The 22,610-nt window shown below is 40.1% G+C and overlaps 1 protein-coding gene and 1 long non-coding RNA gene across 4 annotated transcripts in view; both read right to left on the bottom strand.

The window, feature by feature from the left end:
• The window catches only part of LOC309493664 (uncharacterized protein), a 174,188-nt gene that overhangs the window by 84,863 nt on the left and 66,715 nt on the right, over nt 1-22,610 (bottom strand). For 2 of the 3 annotated variants that reach the window (XM_082162850.1, XM_082162851.1), the window contains 2 exons: nt 1,400-1,768; nt 1,259-1,315 (listed from right to left, as the gene is read on the bottom strand). In XM_082162850.1, the coding sequence (XP_082018976.1) occupies nt 1,259-1,315; nt 1,400-1,768 (426 nt within the window). The remainder of the gene's footprint in view (nt 1-1,258; nt 1,316-1,399; nt 1,769-22,610) is intronic. The other variant, XM_082162852.1, reaches the window with a different exon arrangement.
• LOC309494000 overlaps nt 2,713-22,610 on the bottom strand; it is a 35,470-nt gene continuing 15,572 nt past the window's right edge. Inside the window, exon 2 of the long non-coding RNA XR_014204178.1 lies at nt 2,713-3,375. This is a non-coding gene — a long non-coding RNA (uncharacterized lncRNA). The remainder of the gene's footprint in view (nt 3,376-22,610) is intronic.

Below are 22,610 nucleotides of genomic sequence, written 5' to 3' on the forward strand. Positions count from 1 at the left end.
CGCAGCTGACAGAAACGCCACGCTCATGCCACGCAGCCAGTGTGTCACCGGCCTTACTCCCCTCATATTCTTGTTATATCGCATATTGTCGTCTCCCTCAGCGCGGAGTCATTGCTCATTCAAATGCTAATTGCTAGAAGGACTGGAATGAGGCACATGGAATCTAAAATCTAGCAATGACTCCCGCAGTTTAATTCCATATGGAAAGTGTGTTATATTATTAATACATATTACAGCAATCAGTTATGAGTGATGCACAAAAAAAGCATTATATCATAACTTGACATCAACAATCAGTAAATGAATCTCAACAATAGTGACAATAAAATATTCAGATAAACAGATCAACTCTTAACATCCCAAAACAGGCTATAAAGATCACAACAAAAGCACAATTAAAGAAAATAGTAAGACCGTTCAGCTGCAGAATTTATTCATGCCACAATGCATGCTGGGAGTCATCGATGTGTTTTTTTCTCTGCTGGCTCCCAACATGCATTGCGGCAAAAATATGTTTGTTGATTGTCACCATTGGTGAGATTTATGTGCTGATCCTTGATGTCTGTGTGTCTGAATTTATTTATTTTTTTTTTGTAAATCTTTACATTTCTTTATAATAACCAGTTACAATAACACTGTTGGATCTATTGCTGTTGTAACTGTGTGTTAATAAAGCACATTTGTTATGGGAAAAGTGGCAAAAGAAAATATGATCAGGTGATTTGGGGAAACTGTTGATCTATTGGCCTGAATCTCTGATCTCATCCAGCGTCTAAATTTTGAATATATGGTGAAGTGTTGGTAATTTTTATTTTTGATTACAGTTGCCCTGTGATTCAACAGCATGAGATCCAGTAGTGTTATGTGACTAGTTATAATAAAGACATAGTATTTACATTTATATTCTTTATCTGGCATGGAAGCCTGATGAAAAATCAATGTTAAGTTTCAACCTTGATTCAATGTTGATCTGCTATCAGGGATATAGTTCTTTAAAATTAAAAACACAACAAGTACTGTTTTTGACTATGAAGTGTGGCATATTCAGAACTACTGTACAGTGAATGACAGCCAGACACACCTGAGAACAATCTACAGGTTTCATACATTTCTACCAAAACATTTCCATGACTTTTGAGGCAAATATTCATGTTCATATTCAATTCATGTTCATATTTACCATAGCATATCTGTAGCCTACACACAATCAGAAAACATTTAGAAAATAAGCCAATAGAAGCACAGTGTGTAACATTACCAGGTGAGATGGTCACTGGTGTGACAGCTGTAGGGCTGGTGTTAATGCTGCCAGTGTCTGAAAGTTTGGATGAATAGTGATTAATGAACAGAGACACAAATATCATGAATGTGTAGAAAGAGCTCATGTGAATATAATTACCTGCACAGTATGCTGAGTTGCAGAGAGTTGGACTAACCAGCTCATAGACATAATAATTGCCTGGACAGGCTTTGACTTTAATGGGAAAAGACCCGTAAAAGCAGCAGTAACTGTAAGCGTTACCGCAGACATCTCGAGTGACGACTCCATCTGTTACTGTTGGGTGTCCACCACGTATCCACAGTGCGATATTAGTGCCACAGCTGTATCTCGCAACACATGTGTCTGGGATATGAGCGCTAGTGTTGTTAATGAAGAGACGATACCAGCCGCTCCAGGAGACAGACGTGTCACACTTTTTGACTGAAGCATTTGTATTACTGATGGATCTCCATGTATCGTCCAGCACAGTGTAGTTGTAGCAGGGGTCTGCAGAGAGATTAGCTGTTATGAAAATATATTAAGAAATTAACAAGTTTCTGAAAAACATATGTTATTTTTTTAAATTTAACCAGAAGTGCAGCTTGAGACATTACTTATTTTTCCTTTTTTTCTTCTTTCGCTAATTCGGGGCGATTCATTTTGATTCACAATATATATATTTTTTAAATGCATTTATAGGATTATTTGAATATCAATGCATCTTAAAGAAAAAGACAAACTTGTAAATTGGAAGTAAACACGTTATATTCCAGTACAATCAAAAACATATACATATACATACATATATATATATATATATATATATATATATATATACACAGTGCTATGCATAAGTTTAGACACCCATGCTAAAGTTGACTAAAAAGAGGAATAAAAAAATCATCTTTTGGAAATTGAACTTAATGCCTTAATAAAAAATAAAAAAAGGAAAAATCCAACCTTTAAGGACACCAATTTTCTTTGTGAATGAATAATGTATCGTAAATAAACAAATGCTCTTCCTTAAAATACAGGGTGCAAAAGTCTGGACACCCCTATGTTAAATTCCCATAGAGGCAGGCAGATTTGTATTTTTAAAGGCCAGTTACTTCATGGATCCAGGATACTATGCATCCTGATAAAGTTACCTTGGCCTTTGGAATTAAAATAGCCCCACATCATCACATAGCCTTCACCATACCTAGAGATTGGCATGGAGTACTTTCCATAAGATCATCTCTCAATGCAAATCAAACCAGCTATTAGGCTAACTGAAATAAAACCATGCCAATCTCTAGGTATGGTGAAGGCTATGTGATGATGTGGGGCTATTTTAATTCCAAGGGGCCAAGGTAACTTTATCAGGATGCATAGTATCCTGGATCCATGAAGTAACTGGCCTTTAAAAATAAAAATCTGCCTGCCAGTATTTTATAAGATTTTATTTACATTTTCTTGATCTAAAAACGACCATTTCAAAATTACCTAACATTGCCAGGTTTTACGTGGGAATCCTGGGTCATAAACTAATATTAAAGTGACAATCTGACATTCCGTTTCCTCAACATTTAATATGGAAATAATAAAAAAAAAAAAAAAAATATATATATATATATATTTTTTTTTTTTTGTGAACTTAATGCTTTCACTAAAACAAATAAGTGAGTTTCTCCGCAGCATGTGAAGTGTTTTATTCCAGTAGTGTCCTCAGCAACACTGTATCAGTGGTTTGATCGGGTCTGACTCTAAACTAGCACTATTGAGAGAGAGACAGAGATCTGTCGTTCACTCAGTGACAGTCAGTGTTTGAACTGAGAAGAGATCAGACACGAGGTGCTCAGAAAAATGTCACTGAGAGTTACAGACCGACAGAGAAATATGGAGTTAATATTGTGCCATGATTAAACAAACAAATCCGGCATTTTGCTAACAAACTCGATCTGCTTTGCAAAGGAAAACTCGACTCGCAAACAAACAGAAAGCTATGTGCAACACTGTTAACCCTTGCTGTAAAAAAAGGCCAAATTCTGACAATATCATACCATTTTCCATTAAAACAGTAATATACCGTAGAAAACAAAAATAGCCTACATGAATATACTGTAAATTAACAGCTCTCAAAGTCGACACTTAGAGGCTGTTTTCCCAATCACACCCTATACCCTCATTCACTATTCCCTACATTAGTTCATGTTGTATATTGTGTTAACGCTGTTTATGTGACTACATTTCCCATGATGCACTTTGTACATGTGTTTCCGGATTTGTTCCGGTGTTATGTCAGTGATGTATGAGAGAGTAAACAGAGCAGTCACGCTAAGTTTGTGTGTGTGTCATAATTGCCTGCATACGCCGTTATACTCTTCTAAAAGACACAATAAAGTGGCGACGAGGATCTTGTTAATCCGCGTGTGTGGTGTAAATGCGGAAATGAAGCGGCTTGACGGCGAGATCGCTGGAAATGAGAAATAATCCGAGCCTGCTGCTAATCCACGTCTTGACTGAAGAGGGGGAAGAAAGACAACGATTCAGATAAGTGACTGAATTGATTGAAAACGACAGAGAACGGTACAAAATGGCAGCAGTTTTTGGCAACATTGGTCCCTTTCAGTGGCGTCATGCCCATTCAAAGGGCACGTGCCCCCTCAGATTTTTCCTCCCTGATAATTTTTTTGTCACAACTTTATTCCTATTATGCTCCATAATATACCAGAGCCTATAACGACTCAAATGTATTCTTCTGGATGTGTAATAAATCGGTCAGCAATTCATCAGCCTGCCCCTTTTTCCTAATATGGTGTCTGTGTATATCAAATCTAGAGCGCTATGCGCGAATCTTTGCTGTGTATGTTCAAGCAACTCACTCGTCTCGCACGTTGAGCTGGCAATGTTTTACAGATGGTCTTGAAGTAGTAAGTGGGCAATGCAACAAATCGGCATTGAATTAGTTATCGGATGATATTAAAAGGTAGCCTAGTGGGATATTTGTGGTTGACCTGGAATTTTTAACTTGATCAAAAAGTTATGGATTTGATATTAGCTGCGAATTCAGAGCATTAACTTAAGTTGTGTCAGTGTAACGTTATCGATAGCTAGCCTAGTCTAACCGTAAACTAGTTGGCTAACGTTACTGCCATACAAAGCCATAGTAACGTTATCTGATCGGTTTTGATTACTTTTTTTACATTTCTGTCAAATATTAACCATTTTCAAATAAACGGGGTAGTGTTAACCTTATTCAGCACTGAAATCTGTCAAACTTCTTTCAAAGTCCTTCATCACATATTAATATTAAAATAACTTAATTTCAGAGCACCACAAAGTCAGACCTCAGCACCTTTATGTACCTTTAATGTAAAATCGTTCTTAGGTCACATACCAATTATCATAATGTAGTGGGGTATAACAACATACACTCGTCACAATAACATAAAAACTGTCTACTGTTTTTAAAATCATGTGTAGTAGGCCTAAGTGTACAGTAAGTGTGTGTGTACACATGCTTTAATGAAGTAGACTTCAAAAGCTTTTGAATTTGAGCTTACTGTTCTTTCATCAACCTGTCTTTTACATAAACTTACAAAATAGATACTTTAACTTAGTCCTCAGATAGAGGAGGGTTGCTGCTAGCTCCGTTAAGGTATTTCTGTCCCTCCCAAACTGCAGTGAAATGGTATGTTTAGCAGCCAGAATAAAAAAAAAATTCTCCCCCTGACCCCTCCAAACATGATCCATATCACCCGTCAGAAAACAATTGCAACGTCTCAGATTGTGCCCCCCCAGAATTTTGGCTTGCATGACGCCCCTGCTTTGATGAAAGTAATGAGCAGTGGAGCTCTTACACAGAAAGATTTGAGTATTTTGTAGCAGCGAATGCTATTACTGAAGAGAAAGTTGTACCCACTTTTTTTTAAGTGTGATAGGTCCAAAGACATACACTACTGCGTAACCTCCTGCAGCCAGAAAAAACGGGAGAGAAAACGTATGATCAAATAGTGCAATCTGCAATCTACAAAGCAATCTGACACTACAAAGAGCAATTGAGCTGAGTGTGTCTATGGAATTGGCTGCGAAGGAAGCACAGCAACTGAGCTCAAACAGTAAAGTGTCTGGATCTCATGTTGCAATAACACAAGGTTTGTGATGAGAATATATTAGTGGAACAACATAATTGTTAGATTATAAAAACCTCAGTGAATCAGTCTATGTCATGATGATTATAAAACCATCAACAGGTAACCATCATCACCTGATCACGTTTCACTTTGGCTTTCTTTGCTGCTTCAAATGTGTTTGACAATCACACTGTCACAGCAGCCAAAAAAGACAAAAGATATAATAAGAGTTAAGAGCCCAACTAATGGAAACACTAATCACTGTTATGGTGACTTCAAATGAAACACATTAGAGTTAAACCTCTGTTAATTCTCAATAAAACTTTTGTAGACGTCTGACAGAAATAAAGTCAGTCTGGTTAGTAATAAGTGAAGCTGGTAATGCTGTTTGTGGAGTTGTTTAATCTTCCTCTGCTGAGATCTTCACAGATTTAATGTCTCTTGTCTTCATTTGATTTCATCTAAGACTGTGGCTGAAATTACTCCATATTTAATATACACAGATTTTTTGGCTACGATAAGGTCCAGTTCTGGTTTATTTCTTTGCTCTTGGCTGACATGTGGCATTGCTATGCAGAGGTGTAAAGTCCAGGTTCAGAAAGTAAAAGTCCTCCTCAGTATTTCCTGGATTTGCTGATTCAGACAGGAGAGAAAACTAATTAGTGAAATCAGCTGACTGAGTTCATGGGTGGAATAAACACATGGCAGAACTTTTACTTTCTGACCCCTGGGGCTCGTTCTTCGTACGTTGCTTATTACATCCGAGATCAAATGACACATCCAAGATGATATCATCGTGCTAATCATGATCTGGCTAACTCGGTTCTTCGAACACACTTGCCGGATAGGATTAGTATCGCTGGATTGAGTTATCTGAGATAATTGCGCGTTCATGCGCTGGTTGAAAAGGGGATATGTATCGATAGTAGAAACATTGATCAGCAACGCTGCTATTGGCTGTTCAGTGTGGCCAAAGAGCGCGCTCAGTTTTTCTCCGCAGCAGAGCAAGAACTAATAGTCGAAGTTTATTCGGAATTTTAATGTTTTAATGCAAAACGCCAGGGAACACCTCAAAGTCTGCAAAAGCCAGGAGAGAGGGCTGGCAAAAAGTAGCAGACAATTTAAATCCGTTAGAAGTGGCCATGTTAGATGTTTTTATCACTTATTAGCCTATATTTTTGTATTTGAATAATTGCATAATTACTTTGTTCATTGTAATGTCAGAGTCACCACACTAGAACATGGGAACAAACAAAAGTGAAGTACAAAAATATTCTACATAATGGTAATTTTTTGTTATATTATAGTCTCTTTTATAAAAGACACTGTTAAATAAATGGTTTGGCTGTTTATAAAAGCAACCAAGAAAAAGGCTGAGCAAAAAAAAAAAAAAAAAAAAGAAGAAAAGATCTTAGTAGCCTACACTGTAAAATAATTTTTGCTGCATTAAATTAAGGCCGTATAGTCATTTCAACTCTTAAATCTTGAGTAATGATGAATTGCTTTGACTTGTGAAAGTGAAAACGAATAAACTTATATTAATGTAAAAATATTTTTCCAGAGTGTAGTTCATTGTAATGACATTGTGTTTTCCTCTTTTGTGCACCTTTACATAATACACCAACACTTGTATCTGTTCCCATAAGTGGTAGCTGAAATATGTGCAGTAAGTGGACATTTTCTAACTTTCCAAAGGAAAGAAAGTATAAGACTTTGTAATGTCCATTTGTTTCCATTGCACTGGACAGTGAATAAACCCTCTCAGATAACTGTCATATGGAGGACCTGCAAGTGCATAAATAACTTGACTTAATTTATACTTGTATGCTTTATGGCAGCAATATAAGTTGCAGGATTCCACATCTACAGAAAGGCCTACAGAAGAGTCTGCACAGACAGAGGAGACATAGGCCTACAGGTGGGCAGTGGATAGCCAACTTTTCCTTTTTATTTGTTGCATGAGGCATGTGTCTAATATCTCTTGTTGCAGGCACTTGAACACTGGCTTTTCTTTACAAAGAACAATTGAAATAAAACTCAAGGAACTAAGTATATTGGTCTTTTATTAAACATATAATGAAAAGGTGTTTTTTTTTTTTTTTTTGCAATGTTGTGTAATATGGCACATGCAACAATGTCACAGGCCCTGTCAGGTGTGCAACCCTCAGACTTATCAGACACTGAAATCTTCCCTTTAGTTAGCCAAAGTTCATTTCATTGTGTGCCCTTGTCCTGGCTAGAGCTGCATTGTAACTGGTTTGGGTCAGGGAATGGGGTCATAAACACCTGTCTGCAGGCAGGAACATGTCATAATCACCTATGAAGAAATGCAGTTCTGTTAGGATCAGCATAAGTGTATGTAATACAGTGAGCTTGATATTTAATTGTGGAACTTTTCTTACCACTTTCAAATAATGTGCATAAATGTGAATCTCTGAAAATTCTTAAGTCATGCACAGATCCTGGCCATTTTGCTTTCACATTTGTGATATGGAAGATTTTAGTCAACTGCCTTATTTTATTTTGATATAATATTATTAATCTGTAATATTAAGAATCCCAATAGTAACTGGGCTGCACATTTACATTGTTACCCCCCTTTCTGTTCACATAATCCCCTTCATTGAGGCCTTGATGGCAGTCTATGGAAGCCTATAGTCTATACCAATCACGTTAGTGAAGCCTGAGTGACACATACTGTAATCGGCATGGTCATGATTGCATGATCTTCATAAAAAATGATAGCCAAAAAATAAAAAATAAAAAATAAATAAAAAAATGCTTTAAAAAAAATGCTTTACAACATTGGGGCTTAAAAACCTAAAACTGTTTTTTAAACCTAAAAGCGCCAGGTAAACTTCGAATGACACGACAGACAGCACTTTCCATCAAGTTCTCCGCATCTCCAATAGTGTAACGTTAAAGGAAAGAGCCACTCGCAAATAATCTGAGGGCAATGCAAACAGTTTGTGCTGTAGTTAAAGCCCGACTCCGACAAGTCGAAAATAATGTGCGTTTCCAACAAATTAATAATGTAAACGACAATCTCACGAGTCACGAGAAAAAAATATCAATCTCATCGCGCTGCGCTGGACTTCCCGTATCAGCTCCGCTTATAAAGCTGCCATCTAATCCTGTTTACATGAAATAAGCCTGCTCCCGAGCAGGTTTAAGCTTACGGACCTGTTGCTATGACAGCAAGTCCAGGATGAGCGTCGAAGAACCAAACAATCCAAGATCATGCCAAATCGTCAACAATCAAATCCAGCTAACTGAGTTAGCGACGTACGAAGAACGAGCCCCTGGACTACAACTCTGGAGTGAACATAGCTGTCAACGACTTTTGCAGATTATGTGAAGTAAATCTACGCATCCACGGTACAATCAGCATCTACGTCCCGGCTCTCAGCCCGCCCTCTGTTCGTTGATTGGCTGGCTGTTTTCAGGCCGGAGGAAAACTGAGAGAAAGGATCTCAGACTGAGTACTGAAGCGAACTGAAATTGAGTGGAAGTATGAAGTCTGACGTAGTCAGGCTAGTTGAGCAACTTCCTCTTCTTAAACAGTAGATGGCGGTGGATTAATTTAGCGCAAATAAATAATGTTACATAAATCCAACGTAACCTAGTTACGTGGAACCTGTTGACATAAAAAAGTTAATTAAAGCCAACATAGCATTTTTTAGAGTGCATTAAAAGCATGGAAAAGTGCCGTTTTATCTCTCCTATTCCCACTAAGCAAAATGATGTCCAAAACACGTCTTTTCAACGTCTTTGTCACAAAAGTCGGACGTTGAAAAGACGTCCTCTGAGGAGCCAGAATGAACGTTTTTATGACGTCTTTTTTTGACGTGTTCTGCACGTCCGATATCTAGACGTTCATCGAACCTTCGTACAAGGTTAAAACTAGTTCAGATGTGGCCATTGTGGACATATTTTCAGCATCATTTATGGTCTCATTTAGACATAATTACTTTGACTATTGCTGTCAGATGATCTTAGTGAGAATTAACAGAGGTTTAGATGTTGATATTTGTTTAATTTGAAGTGTGGTGATCAGTGTTTGCTTTAGTTGGGCTCTTGGTCCCCGTTATTTTTACTTTAACTTTTATTTGACTGCTTTAACTGTGTGTTTGTGTAACACAATTGTTGTAACAGAAAGCCTAGAAAAAGTATGAGGTGTTATCAGAGCAATGTTGATGATGACATAATCATCACAAAATGGGCATCTAATATTGTGTTTAAAGTTTTGTGTTTATATTTGGCATTCATAACTAGTGATGTCCGGTTCGTGAACGAATCGTTCTTTTGAACCGGTTCTTTTTAGTGAACTGGTTGAACCAGTACACTAAATCGGACTGAATCGTTCGAAACAGTTCGCGTCTTGCGTCAGCACTGATCCACAACAAGTTAGTTAAGTTACTCACTTTCGGACATGCCTGAATCCTGACAGTCACCTCTACTCAAAATAAACCAATATCCCGGAGTAGGCATATGTTACTCCAGTAAATCCAACAGTTCACTGAACTGAGACGTGCTGAGAGAAGTGATGAGCACGAGCAGTTGATACGGAGCATGCGCGCACTACCGAACGTACAGGTACAGCGGTTCTCGGACCACCAGTACAGAACCGAGAACTGTTTCTTTCGGACACGTTCGATACGGAGAACCGATGAGCTGATGAGCTGAGCATGCGTGCAATTTTTTCAGAGGGACGAAATGCATGCAAATCTTAAGTATTTTATTGAACATCAATAAGTGTAACAAAATAAAACATGTTAGAAACATTTTTATCACATAGGCTACTGCCTTTTCACTGTCTTATTTTAAAGATTGGAAACACAATGAATGGATTGTAAAACTAAACATTTATTATTATACTAAAACATTATTTTCTGGAACAGATCATTTAATTTCTAAGTAAGTTGATATACATTTTTGACGTAAACTCTTGCCAAGGTTTTAAAGGGTGCAAAGTAAATGTTTATAATGTGTTAATCAAAACATAACGTATTAAACATAGATATGCATCAAGTTTTTTTGTTTTGTCGACTGAATAAGGCTATAGCCTAGTAGGGTTTCAGTAGTTCTCAGCTCACACACAGGCGGTTCTCGAGTCAAGAACTGGTTGTTGCAGCAGTTCTCGCATCACCAGTACAGAACCGAGAACTGTTTCTTTCGGACACATTCGATACGGAGAACCGACGAGCTGGAGAGACTGCGCATGCGTGATAACAACACCGTCTCTGAACCGAACTTTCTTTTGGCCAACTGATGCTGTGTTACTGTCTATGCGCTGTGCTGATACATGAGCACGGGTGAACCAAGGACTTGAATGAGGGGCCGAATTCGGCGAAATGTAAGTTTATTTAATTACAAATAAAATAAAAATGATGAAGTTTATTCACTTTAAGACATGTAAAACATCCGCGTTTGCGCATCGCCTTAGGCCTACTACAGGGTTAATTTTCAAAACGTAAATGTAAGAAACCTATCCAAGATGATTATGACGATGAGCACTATTATTTAACTGAAGTTATGATTACAAATGCCTTTATTTGAATGTATATTTATCCGCCGGGATGATAGAATTGACGTCATTACGTGATGACGTAAAAGAACTGGTGAACCGGTTTTTTGAACCAGTTCATTGAAAAGAACTGTCCGAAAGAACCGGTTCGCGGAAAAGAACCGGACTTCCCATCACTATTCATAACCACCAACCTTGTGGGACTGCAATATTGGTGCCTAAAGCATATTGGTGCCAAAAGCATTAAAATGATCACTTATTTGAAAGTGTATAAAAAGCATGTGCACATGATGTTTTGAGCAAACATATCATATAGTCACACACAGACATCAAGATTTTGCATATGATTCACAACAATGGTGAAAATAAAACATTTGATTGTCACCGTTGTTGTGATTCATATCCAAAATTTTGATGTCTGTGTGTGACTACGTGATACACTTGTTCAAAACATCATGTGCACATGCTTTTTATACACCTTCAAATGTATAAACCAAGATGGCGGCTGTCACAGCGAGCTGTGAAATGCTGCTGCAGATTAACACCAAATATCTGGTATTACAGATGTCTGCAGGTCTGTTTCTTACCAGATTTACTGCAGTTATAATACTATCGTTGTTTCATTTGCTCCAGTACCGTAAAGTGCGGGTCAACGCTTTGTTTGGACAACTCACAAACACCAGTACGGGCACTCTTTAACAACTAAAGATCAACAACTCAAACCCGGCGTGGGGCCTTTACTACACCAGCTGAACTGGGTCCTTTGCTGTGTCGTTGCTGTGTCGTGCCTGTTTGGCATAACAAGCGCCTTTAATGTTGTTCAAGTCCCTAGCCATTTTACTTGCCTCGAGAGAGTGACTGAGCCTGAGTGGGGATGTCCGGCTTCGAGACGTGGACGCGGCGGGGAGGCGGACGCGACCTTCTCACCCATCCGGAGAGGCGGGTTGTGGTATGCGCCCAATGTCCAGCACGGTGGAGCCGTGTGTGGAGAGCAGGCCTGATTTTCGTCTGGCCCGCTTCTTGTTCCAAGTTTGCAGTACTCTACCTTGTATATGCGACCGGAGGATCATACAAGTTTTGCCTCTCGTCTTAACATCGTTGCCCAGTTTGAACGGACAATCATTTCGACCCGCGTTATCATCTTCCACCGGTGGGTAAATGACTTTAAGTTTAAACCTATGGGCACGAGAGACGCTACTGCAGATAAGCGCCAAAAATCCTCATTAAGACTCTTACTCTCTGTTCTTTTATTTATCGGAAATATTGAACTTAACCCTGGTCCGGGCAAAAATGCCTTTATGTCCGCTTTTTTATATTTCCTGGGATTTTATACTCATGTTTTAAATAACACTCTGGGCATGGGCTTACATTCAGGTGTCCCACACATGGACTTATCTCAACCGCAGTGCTTTCAACAACCTGTAGGCACATCGATTACACCTCAGTTGCTATTTAATTCTCCTCTTGTTACACCTCAGCTATTTAATTCTCCTCCTGTTATCCCAGGCTTTAATTCTAAACCTGTTAGAGCACAAAAAAGACCATTGTGTCTAAGGAAAAATCCAGTTACTTTATGCCAACTTGGTAGAATCAGAGGTTTCAAAGTTTGCCATCTAAATATGAGAAGCCTTGTTCCCAAACTGGATGAATTTAAAATCATGCTTACTCAAACAAAGGCTCATGTTATGGCAATATCTGAATCATGGCTGACTCCTGTTATACCAGATTCATTTCTTGCGATTGAAAACTATTTATTATATCGCAAAGACAGGACCGATAGAATTGGTGGTGGTGTTGCTCTTTATGTAAATAAAAAATATGCACATTCTATAGTAAAACTATCAACAGTATCAGAGTCACTTCAATTGGTTATTCATTTTACAAATCAATTTTCAGTTACTATTATTGTCACATACAAGCCTCCAAATGTCAGTCCAACTGCATACTTATTGCAGTTCTCGGACTTAATAAAATCGGTTAAAACTAATGAGCTTGTTATTCTTGGTGACATAAATTTAAATTGGATTGATAAATCATCTAAACTTCTGAAAACAACTGCCATAAAATATGGTCTTCATCAATTAATTAAAGATCCCACCAGATTTGGTAAAACACGAAATTCTATTTTGGACCTTATTTTCACTAATCAACCCTCCAAGTATGGCATATCAGGAGTGATAAACACAGCAGTTTCAGATCATTCACTCATATATGTCATTAGGAAATGTTTTAAACAGTCAAAATGTCATAAAAATAATTATATAAAAAAAGTACCAAATTCAAAATTGTCTCAGTTTAATGCTGAATTTGCTGATACTGATTGGAGTAACGAGATGTTTTTGCAAAATCCCGATCATGTTCTGTCAAATTTCCATAGGAGAGTGGAGACAATACGTCAAAAATATACAACTACCTGTAAAATACATATTAGACAAAACACAGTACCTTGGGTAACTCCTGATATTTTACAGCTCCTAAAAAAGAAGGCCTCTTCCTTGAAAGCCTACAGATTATTAAAAACACCTGAAGCTAAGCTTATTTTCACACAGTTTAGAAATAAGTGTAATTTTGAATTATACAAAGCAAAACAGTCTTATTATGAAAATCAAATTAGTCGAACAGTTTCCAACCCAAGAACATTATGGCGAACATTGAAATCAATAACTGGTGAAAATAAAATTAAAAATAATAATAGTTTACAAATATCCATAAATGGTACTCTTCTTACTGATCATGATAAAATTGCTAATTCTTTTAATGAGTATTTTATTGCATCTGTACAAGAATTATCCTCTAAATTTACTATTCCTCTGTTTCTCACATCAGTGCCAGCATTATCTCAGCAATTCTCTTTTTCTGAAATCGTACAAAATGATATAACTAATATCTTGTGTTCTCTGAATGCTTCCCATGCTTGTGATATAAATAATTTAAACATGATTTTTCTTAAAACTCATGCCAGTACTCTTATACCACTTTTTCATCATTTAGTTAATCTGTGTATTAGACAATCAGTATTTCCTGCCATGTGGAAAACGGCCCAGATCACCCCGATGTTTAAATCTGATGATCCAACTAATATTTCCAACTACCGTCCAATTGCAATTCTCCCAACCATTTCCAAGTTGCTTGAAAAAATATTATATAATCAACTAATTAACCACCTTGAAAATAATAACCTGCTCAGTGATTACCAGCATGGCTTTCGACCCTTGCGGTCAACTATGTCGGCTTTGCTGCTTCTCACTGAGCAAATACGTGCGTCTCTAAACAAGGGTCAGATTACTGGAGTTATATATATCGATTTTCAGAAAGCTTTCGATACAGTCAATTATCAAATTCTGTTAAACAAACTTCTTTCTTTTCATTTGTCATCTTCCGCAATAGATATGTTTACATCATATTTAAGTGACAGATCTCAGACTGTAAGAATCGGCACAGTAACATCACAGCCTCGAGTGTGTTCTATGGGAGTTCCACAGGGCAGTATTTTAGGTCCTTTACTTTTCCTTATGTATATTAATGATCTTCCTTGTGTTTTGAATTTTTCTAGTTCTTTGCTATATGCTGATGACACTGTTATTTTTCTTTCTGGTTCTAATATCGACACAATCAATTACAAACTTAACACAGATCTGCAATATTTACATAACTGGCTGCAAGATAATCATTTAACACTTAATGTCAAGAAAACACAATGCATGTATTTCTATTCATCTAGGAGACAGCTATCCATATCCAATCCTATCACTTTTTCTAATCAAACGCTTTCAACTGTATCAGCATATAAGTATTTGGGAGTCTATCTTGACTCACATCTTACTTATCAAGAACATGTTCAAACCCTAACCAGAAAGTTAAAACAAAAGTTATATGTTTATAGCAAAATTAGACCATACTTGTTGCTTTCTGTTTCAAAAACCTTTCTTCATGCCATCATTCTGTCCACTTTGTCATATTGTTTACCTGTTTGGTCACTAACAACAAATGAGATTATTGAACCAGTAATAAGACTTTATAATAGAGCTCATAAGATCCATGTCAGGCTTCCAGGCTGGACTCACCACTGTACTGCACTATCTTTGTGTAATGCCTTGACATTCCAGAACTATAAAATAAGCCATGGGATAAACCTGTTTTATCAAATCTCAAATGGACACACTGTAACTGCTCTAACCGAATTGGTTCCGAAACTTAGCTCAAGGTCTGAGCGCACTACGAGATATTTTACAAATGGACTTTTGCCTTTACCGGCTTATAGAAACTGTTATGGACAGAGATCTTTTTTTTATGTGCTCACTAAAACCTGGAATGAGATCCCACAGCACATCAGAACTATCACATCAAGAAGACTATTTAAAATGACATTTGCTCGCCATTTAATGGACAGGTATGTCTGTGACCATTGAGACGGCTTTATAGCCCCTCCTGTTGCCCAATATCTTGGTTTGTGTGTCTGTTGTTGTCTCTAGCTGTCTAGTGTGTGAGCTTTGTTGTGTATGTGGTTTTTATGTTCTGCAGAGCAGGAACCTGCTGAAAATCAGTTTTATACTGAGCCAGGCCCGATTGTCCTTAATCTTTTCCTGTTTTAAAAATATAAATAAATAAATAAATAAATAAATAAAGTGATCGTTTTAATGCTTTTGGCACCAATAATGCAGTTCCACAAGATTGGTGGTTATGAACGCCAAATATAAACACAAAACTTTAAACACAATATTAGATGCCCATTTTGTGATGATTATGTCATCATCAACATTGCTCTGATAACACCTCATACTTTTTCTAGGCTTTTTCTGCCACAACAATTGTGTTACACAAACACACAGTTAAAGCAGTCAAATAAAAGTTAAAGTAAAAGTAACAGGGACCAAGAGCCCAACTAAAGAAAACACTAATCACCACAATGGTGACACTTCAAATTAAACAAATATCAACATCTAAACCTCTGTTAATTCTCACTAAGATCATCTGACAGCAATAGTCAAAGTAATTATGTCTAAATGAGACCATAAATGATGCTGAAAATATGTCCACAATGGCCACATCTGAACTAGTTTTAACCTTGTACGAAGGTTCGATGAACGTCTAGATATCGGACGTGCAGAACACGTCAAAAAAAGACGTCATAAAAACGTTCATTCTGGCTCCTCAGAGGACGTCTTTTCAAAGCCCGACTTTTGTGACAAAGACGTTGAAAAGATGTGTTTTGGACATCATTTTGCTTTTGTGATTTTGTTCAAGAATAATTATGCCAGCAGTCGAATTAAAAGGGAGTAGAAATAGAATCCCCAAACCAGGTCGGGGTGTCATTGAAATTCAGTTTGTCAGTCTGTTCAAACTATATTCGATTGTTTCGATTGACAACTCTTTCTTATGATACATCCAAAGACTCCAACTATCTTCCTGTTGTACTTTGATTTAGATTGAATCTCAACCTATAACGATTAAACTCCAAAGGCAAACACAAATCATTCCATTCAAACGCTCAGCAACTTCATTCCGCTTCACTTCCTTTCCTCCACGCATGTTCTTCTTCTCCTATAGCAGACCACACCCTTTTTTCATAATCTTTTTTGATTTTCTTTCAGATAAATCATGAAGATAATTACCAAAATTAATTGGGTATAAAGATGAATGACACTACTTAATTAGAAAAATGAAGCTTTAGTATTTTAATTAAAAAATTAGGTTGGATGAACAGAAGTGTAATAAATAATGTAAATTAAATCGTATGTAAAATAAATCTATTTTTTAGTGTATTTACATTAAGGTGGAAAAGGACTTTCATAAAAAAAATAAAAAAATAATATCAAACTAGATAAGTTATTTTAAAGCAGCACTCTGTAGCTTCGGGATTTCTTCGCTGTATTCTCGCTTTTTGCTCACAGGTTTCTCTCTAGAGCTCCCCCCACAGCTTCGGAATAGATATTTGACAACACTGTTGTAAAAACTCGTTGTTGATTCTCAGACACCAGAGGCTATAGATCAACAACATCAAAGCAGATGGGACGTTCTTTAAAACGTCTTCTTCATTCGGATTCGGACAGCGTGAGGGAGCGCAATAATGACAGCATTTTAGCAGATTTCTTTTGGCCGTAAAGCAATTGTTTACATCGCGAGACCTGATATCACGCGAGACTTCCTGACGCAGCGGCCGGCGGCTCGCCGGCTCAAAGTTGCAAGTGCGGATTTTCCGCTCACGTGCACCAGGGGGGTGCGAAACGACCACCATTCAACCCGAAATAAGTGATATAACCATTCCACTGACTCCGAAGCTGTTCAGTTAAGGTAAAAAAAGTTACTTAGTTCACCTTTAACTATCTAGAGAAATAAGATTATACTGAAGGTTATGCTTCAGTCAAACGTTTATTTTATTTTTATTTTATTTTTTTGATTGTTTGAATTCACTATCAGTAATCTTAATTTATATCATTTCAATAAAACCAGTAGATGTTACCACATGAAGTACATTTTCTAAGTTGAAATGAAAAAAACATTTTTTCAGTGTACATTACCTATTGCAGTCGTCACCGGTGAGACAGTTGAAAAGGCCAAGTACAGTCTTAAGACATCTAAAAAATTATTATAAATATGAATCAACGTGTTACAGAGGACACAATGAAATAGCAGTCAAATAAACATATATAAATTCAAGCTTGTACTTAGTGACAGTTCACCCAAAAATGAAAATTATGTCATGACTTTCTTTCACAGAATAATTTCCTGTCTATCCTAGAAATTCTTATTATTCTCACACATCTTTTCCACATAATGAAACTCTTATGCCTTTTCTGTTCAAACTAACAAAAAAACACCATTGCAGCACTACAGTATCTATATACAGTATGATTTGTATTCCAAATCTTCTGAAGTCAAACAGCAGCTTTATGTAAAGAGAAGAATGAAAGGTAAGAAGTGTTTGTTGTTTAGAGTTTCTCCTCTACACAGATAAATCAATCACATTCTAGTTGTATCAATATAAATTAAAGCAGGAATGACCAAATCTTGAGGTTTCAAGAGAAAGAAAAGTAATTTCTCCCAAACGGATTCTAAAATACAAAAATGAATTAGTGACTTGAGCGCAAACTTGAACCAGGTGATTTAAAAGAATTGGTTCAAAAGTATGTCTTGTCATGTTACTGATAACGATACTGATACATCATTTTAATTTCCTTTCGCATAATGGTGTATGAAATAATCAAAAATGTCATAAATCATTCAGCCTAATTCATTCCTCTACCTGAAGACCTGATCCTGCTGTGAATAATCAACTCGTTAATTTTTTTTAAATGTTTTAGGGTCCTTCACGTGTTAGCCTAATTAGATGTAATGTCTTTTCAGTTGATTTCATCTAAAGCTGTGGCTGGAAGTCAGTTGTAGTTCTTTTTCTAACTTCGCTCGGTGTTTCACTATGGGAATCGCTTTGGGCGTGACCAACTACGGAAGCTCCTATGCCACCACGTCTGTCTTTGACAGACAGGTCGACCTGAGATCAGGCTCCGCCCCCACCTATATTACTCAGGTCGACCCCTACGAAGTCATTCTCGCTTTCTTCCCGTGAGGGACTACAACAAGCTCTCTCAGCACGTCCGACCCTGTCGCTGATTTCGCTTAACTGTTCAACAGGCGGGCCGTCATTGGATTACGCTACCGAACGCGACTTCAGTGGATTGGATTGGGACTGTGTTGAGTGTCACACCGAATAGTGTCCGCGTCAAGGCGAGCTATTCTTTTAGGAATATCGCGTGTTATCACGACGGTAGAATTTTCAGTGGTGTCAAGCCACCGTAGGCTTTACGCGTCAGGCGAGCCGCGAAAAGGGCTAACTACCCTGTGATCCATTGATCGGACTAACGTGTTGTGACGAGTCTTTGAATCACTCCCTCCAGCCGTTATGTCGACAGTCATTACCCCCGCCAAAGGGAATGAGTCGAAAAGCAGGGAACCTGCACCCCGCCCGTGTCCATCGTCATGTGGAGCAACCGTCTCGGGCAGGGACCCCCATCCCATGTGCATCGTGTGCATGGGCGCTAAGCACGCTCAAACGTCGCTTGCGGACCCACAAACGTGCGTTCACTGTGCGTCATTGCCGGTCAAAATTTTGGAGAGAAGGCTGAGAGTGGCGGTGGCTAGCCAGCAGGACCCATGTCTGGCCGGAGCCATCGCGAAACCTAAGGCTACCGATCATCAGCGAGCTACCCCGACGAGCTGGGCTGATATGATGGAAGCCGAATCCTCGGATATGCCTCCTCTGTTCGATGGCCTTCTCGCACACGAGGAGGGGGAGCCGGGGGACGAGGACGCGGAGGGCGATGCTAACTCTGACCTCCTCGACTTGGACATGGACGACGAGGAGGAGGAAGACAACTCTCTCTTCCCTGTCCAGCAGTCTAGACCCCCTAGCGCGACTGACACTGGCTCTCAGGCTGACGGTAACCTGCACGAGGTGTGCAAGCGAGCCGCGGCAAAACTGGGCCTAGCGTGGCCCGCGGCCCAGGATTCAGAAGGAGCAGAGAGGGACCTTTATGACGGGAAAAGGCTACCGCTTGCTCAAACCACAACAAGACAACTCCTACCTGCCGTTCCGGCGTGCATGAAGGAGATGTCCCGCCATTGGGGTAGCCCCTTTAAGAGCAAGCTCCCGACCAAGGGATGCTCTAAGCTTGAGATCCAAGGAATGGGAGAGCTGGGGCTGGCCGGACCCCCAGCGATAGAGTCTTCAGTGGCCTATCACCTCCATCCGAATCGCCGATCTATTTCTGCCTCATCCCAAATTTCACTGCCGAACAAGATGGAGCGTCTGACCGCGTCCGTCTATCAGAGGATGTACAAGTATGCGGCGCAGTCAGTGTGCTCGCTGAACGCGGTGACTTTACTGTCAGCGTACCAGGCAGAGATTTTGGAGGAGATGGGGCGACAACTAGATACGGGAGTGCCGAACCCAGCACTCTGGGACGAGATATGTGTGGTAAATGACCTAATTCTCCGCTCTTCTCGTGGCGCGGTGCAGGGCTGTGGCCGTGTTATGGGCTTGGCCGTTTCAGGTGAGAGAGCGTTATGGCTGAACCTGTCTGGATTAAGCGACGCTCAAAAAGCAGAGGTGATGGACGCTGCGTTCGACCCAACTAAGGGCCTTTTCGGACCAGCTCTCAAGAAAATGAGAGAAACCAGCACCCTCAGGAAACAGGAGGATGAGGCTTTTAACCTCTGTTTACCACGCAAGCAAACACCGCGACCACCCTCTCAGCCAGCACGGCAGGGTTTTGCAGCAGCCGCTGCGGCGAGAGGGAGACAGACGGGGCTAGGAGTGTGAGACCAGCTCCCAGCGGACAGCAATCTGGCCATCGTCCGAGATCGGATGGCTCCGGACCCTGGGGGAAACATTCATTTGCGGCCGCGGTGGCGAGAAACCGCCCACCCCACCCCGAGGATCGGAAGAAAAAGCGTGCGACCTGACACGCGAATGTTCCCCTGCACTTCTCTCTCCGCCCGCAAAGAGAAGGAGGGGGTCCAGCCCTGTTGTTCTCAGTTCAGTAAGGGCTCCAGCTATAAGCTATCAAGTTCAAAATGTTCTCCAGTGTCACCAAGCACTCACACGGGGTTTTCAAACGCCCATCAGTTCAAGGGAATGTTTAATAAAGAATGCATTATCGCATCCAGGCCACAGGCTAAGGGCGATATGCTCCCCGAATTCAATAAACACAATAAATGTTTCACTATCGCAGCCAGGCAGAAAGCCGAGGGCGATAGATTGCAAAAAAATCCAAACATTGAAATGTGTGTCCCTGGCCTCTCCGCCGGAGGGAGCGCGCGCGCCTTCAGAAAGGGTCAGCGCAGAGACGGTAATGACGTCATCAGAGCGCGCCTGCGTTGGGGAAGCATACAGGGGACCTCTCTCGGCTCGCATACTCAGTTGGCGCGCATGCGCAGCTCATCCGTGGGTTGTAAACACGATTTCACGGGGATACAGACTTCAATTTGCCATGAAACCACCCAGATTCAATGGTATGATAGTCTCAGTGGCCGAGGGAGAATCAGCTCGCGTCCTGATGGCCGAGATAGACACTCTTTTAGACAAACGAGCCATCAGAGTGGTGCCAAAGGAAGTGAGCTGTCAGGGTTTTTATTCCCGTTACTTTGTGATCCCAAAGAAGGGGAGCATATCCCTGCGTCCAATTCTAGATCTCCGTGTGTTAAACAAGCACCTACGGAAATATTCATTCAAAATGTTGACACACAAAACACTTTGTCGATCCATCCGCCAGAACGACTGGTTTGTGACGATCGATCTGTCAGACGCGTATTTTCACATAGATGTTTACCCGTCTCACAGGAAGTATCTCAGGTTTGCATTTCGAGGCACTGCTTACGAATTTCAGACAATGCCCTTTGGTCTGTCTCTAGCACCAAGAGTATTCAGCAAATGTGTGGAAGCAGCACTTTTTCCGTTGAGAAACAAGGGGATAAGAATACTGTCGTACATAGACGATTATCTGATATGCGCCTCGTCGAAAGAGCAAGCAATCAAAGACGCAGACATGGTGTTATTGCATCTCGACAGCTTGGGATTCAGAATAAACATGGAAAAGAGCAGCTTAGAGCCAGCTCAGCACACAGAATATCTAGGACTCAGTTTAAACTCCCTCTCCTATGGAGTCACTCTGACAGAGAGGAGGATCGCGTCCTTCACTCAGTGTCTCTCCCGTTTTCAGACGGGGAAAATTGTCCCGTTCAGACTGTGTCTACGAATGCTGGGTTTAATGGCTTCAGCGATATCTGTAGTACGGCTGGGACTACTTATAATGAGAGACTTTCAGCGCTGGGTCGCGCATCTGCGTCTGTGTTCTCGGCGTCATCTCAACCGACCGTTGAGAGTGACTTATGCGTGCGTCAGAGCGCTCAGACATTGGAAAAGCCCCGCGACCCTCAGATCGGGGATTCCCTTGGGGACAGTGTCGTCGAGAGTCACTATGACGACGGACGCGTCATTAAAGGGCTGGGGAGCGACTCTGATGGGCAGAGCTGTGAACGGTGTGTGGCCTCCACAGCTGATTCACAAGCACATAAATTACTTGGAATTGTTGGCAGTGTTTCTAGCGCTGAAACATTTTCTGAGCTTCATCAGGGGCCAGCATGTTTTAGTGAAAACAGACAATTCCACAGTGGTTGCTTATATCAACCGACAGGGAGGCACACGCTCTCTTCAACTGCACCAGCTGGCAAAGGAGCTGATTGTGTGGTGCGACATAAGGCTTTTATCCATCAGGGCAACCCATGTTCCAGGGATATTGAACAGGGGAGCAGATTTATTGTCCAGAGGAAATCCCCTGTACGGAGAATGGAAGCTTCATCCCCAGGTGGTGAAGCAGATATGGCAGAAATACGGCCAGGCGGTCGTAGATCTCTTCGCCTCGCAGGAAAACGCTCAATGTCCTCTGTATTTCTCTCTGGCAGACGGAAATGCACCATTGGGTGTGGATGCTTTAGCCCACCCATGGCCAAATGTCCCACTGTATGCATTTCCCCCTCTGAGCCTGATTTCACCCACTCTGGCCAGGGTGAGGGAAATTGGATTGTCACTAATACTGATAGCTCCACGGTGGCCATCCAGACATTGGGTGGCCGAGATAGTTCAACTACTGTCGGGTCAGCCGTGGCCCCTCCCACCCCGGAGGGACCTCCTGTCACAAGCGGGGGGGGAAAT

Source organism: Leuciscus leuciscus, assembly GCF_965113295.1.
Source record: "Leuciscus leuciscus genome assembly, chromosome: 3".
Taxonomy (NCBI): domain Eukaryota; kingdom Metazoa; phylum Chordata; class Actinopteri; order Cypriniformes; family Leuciscidae; genus Leuciscus; species Leuciscus leuciscus.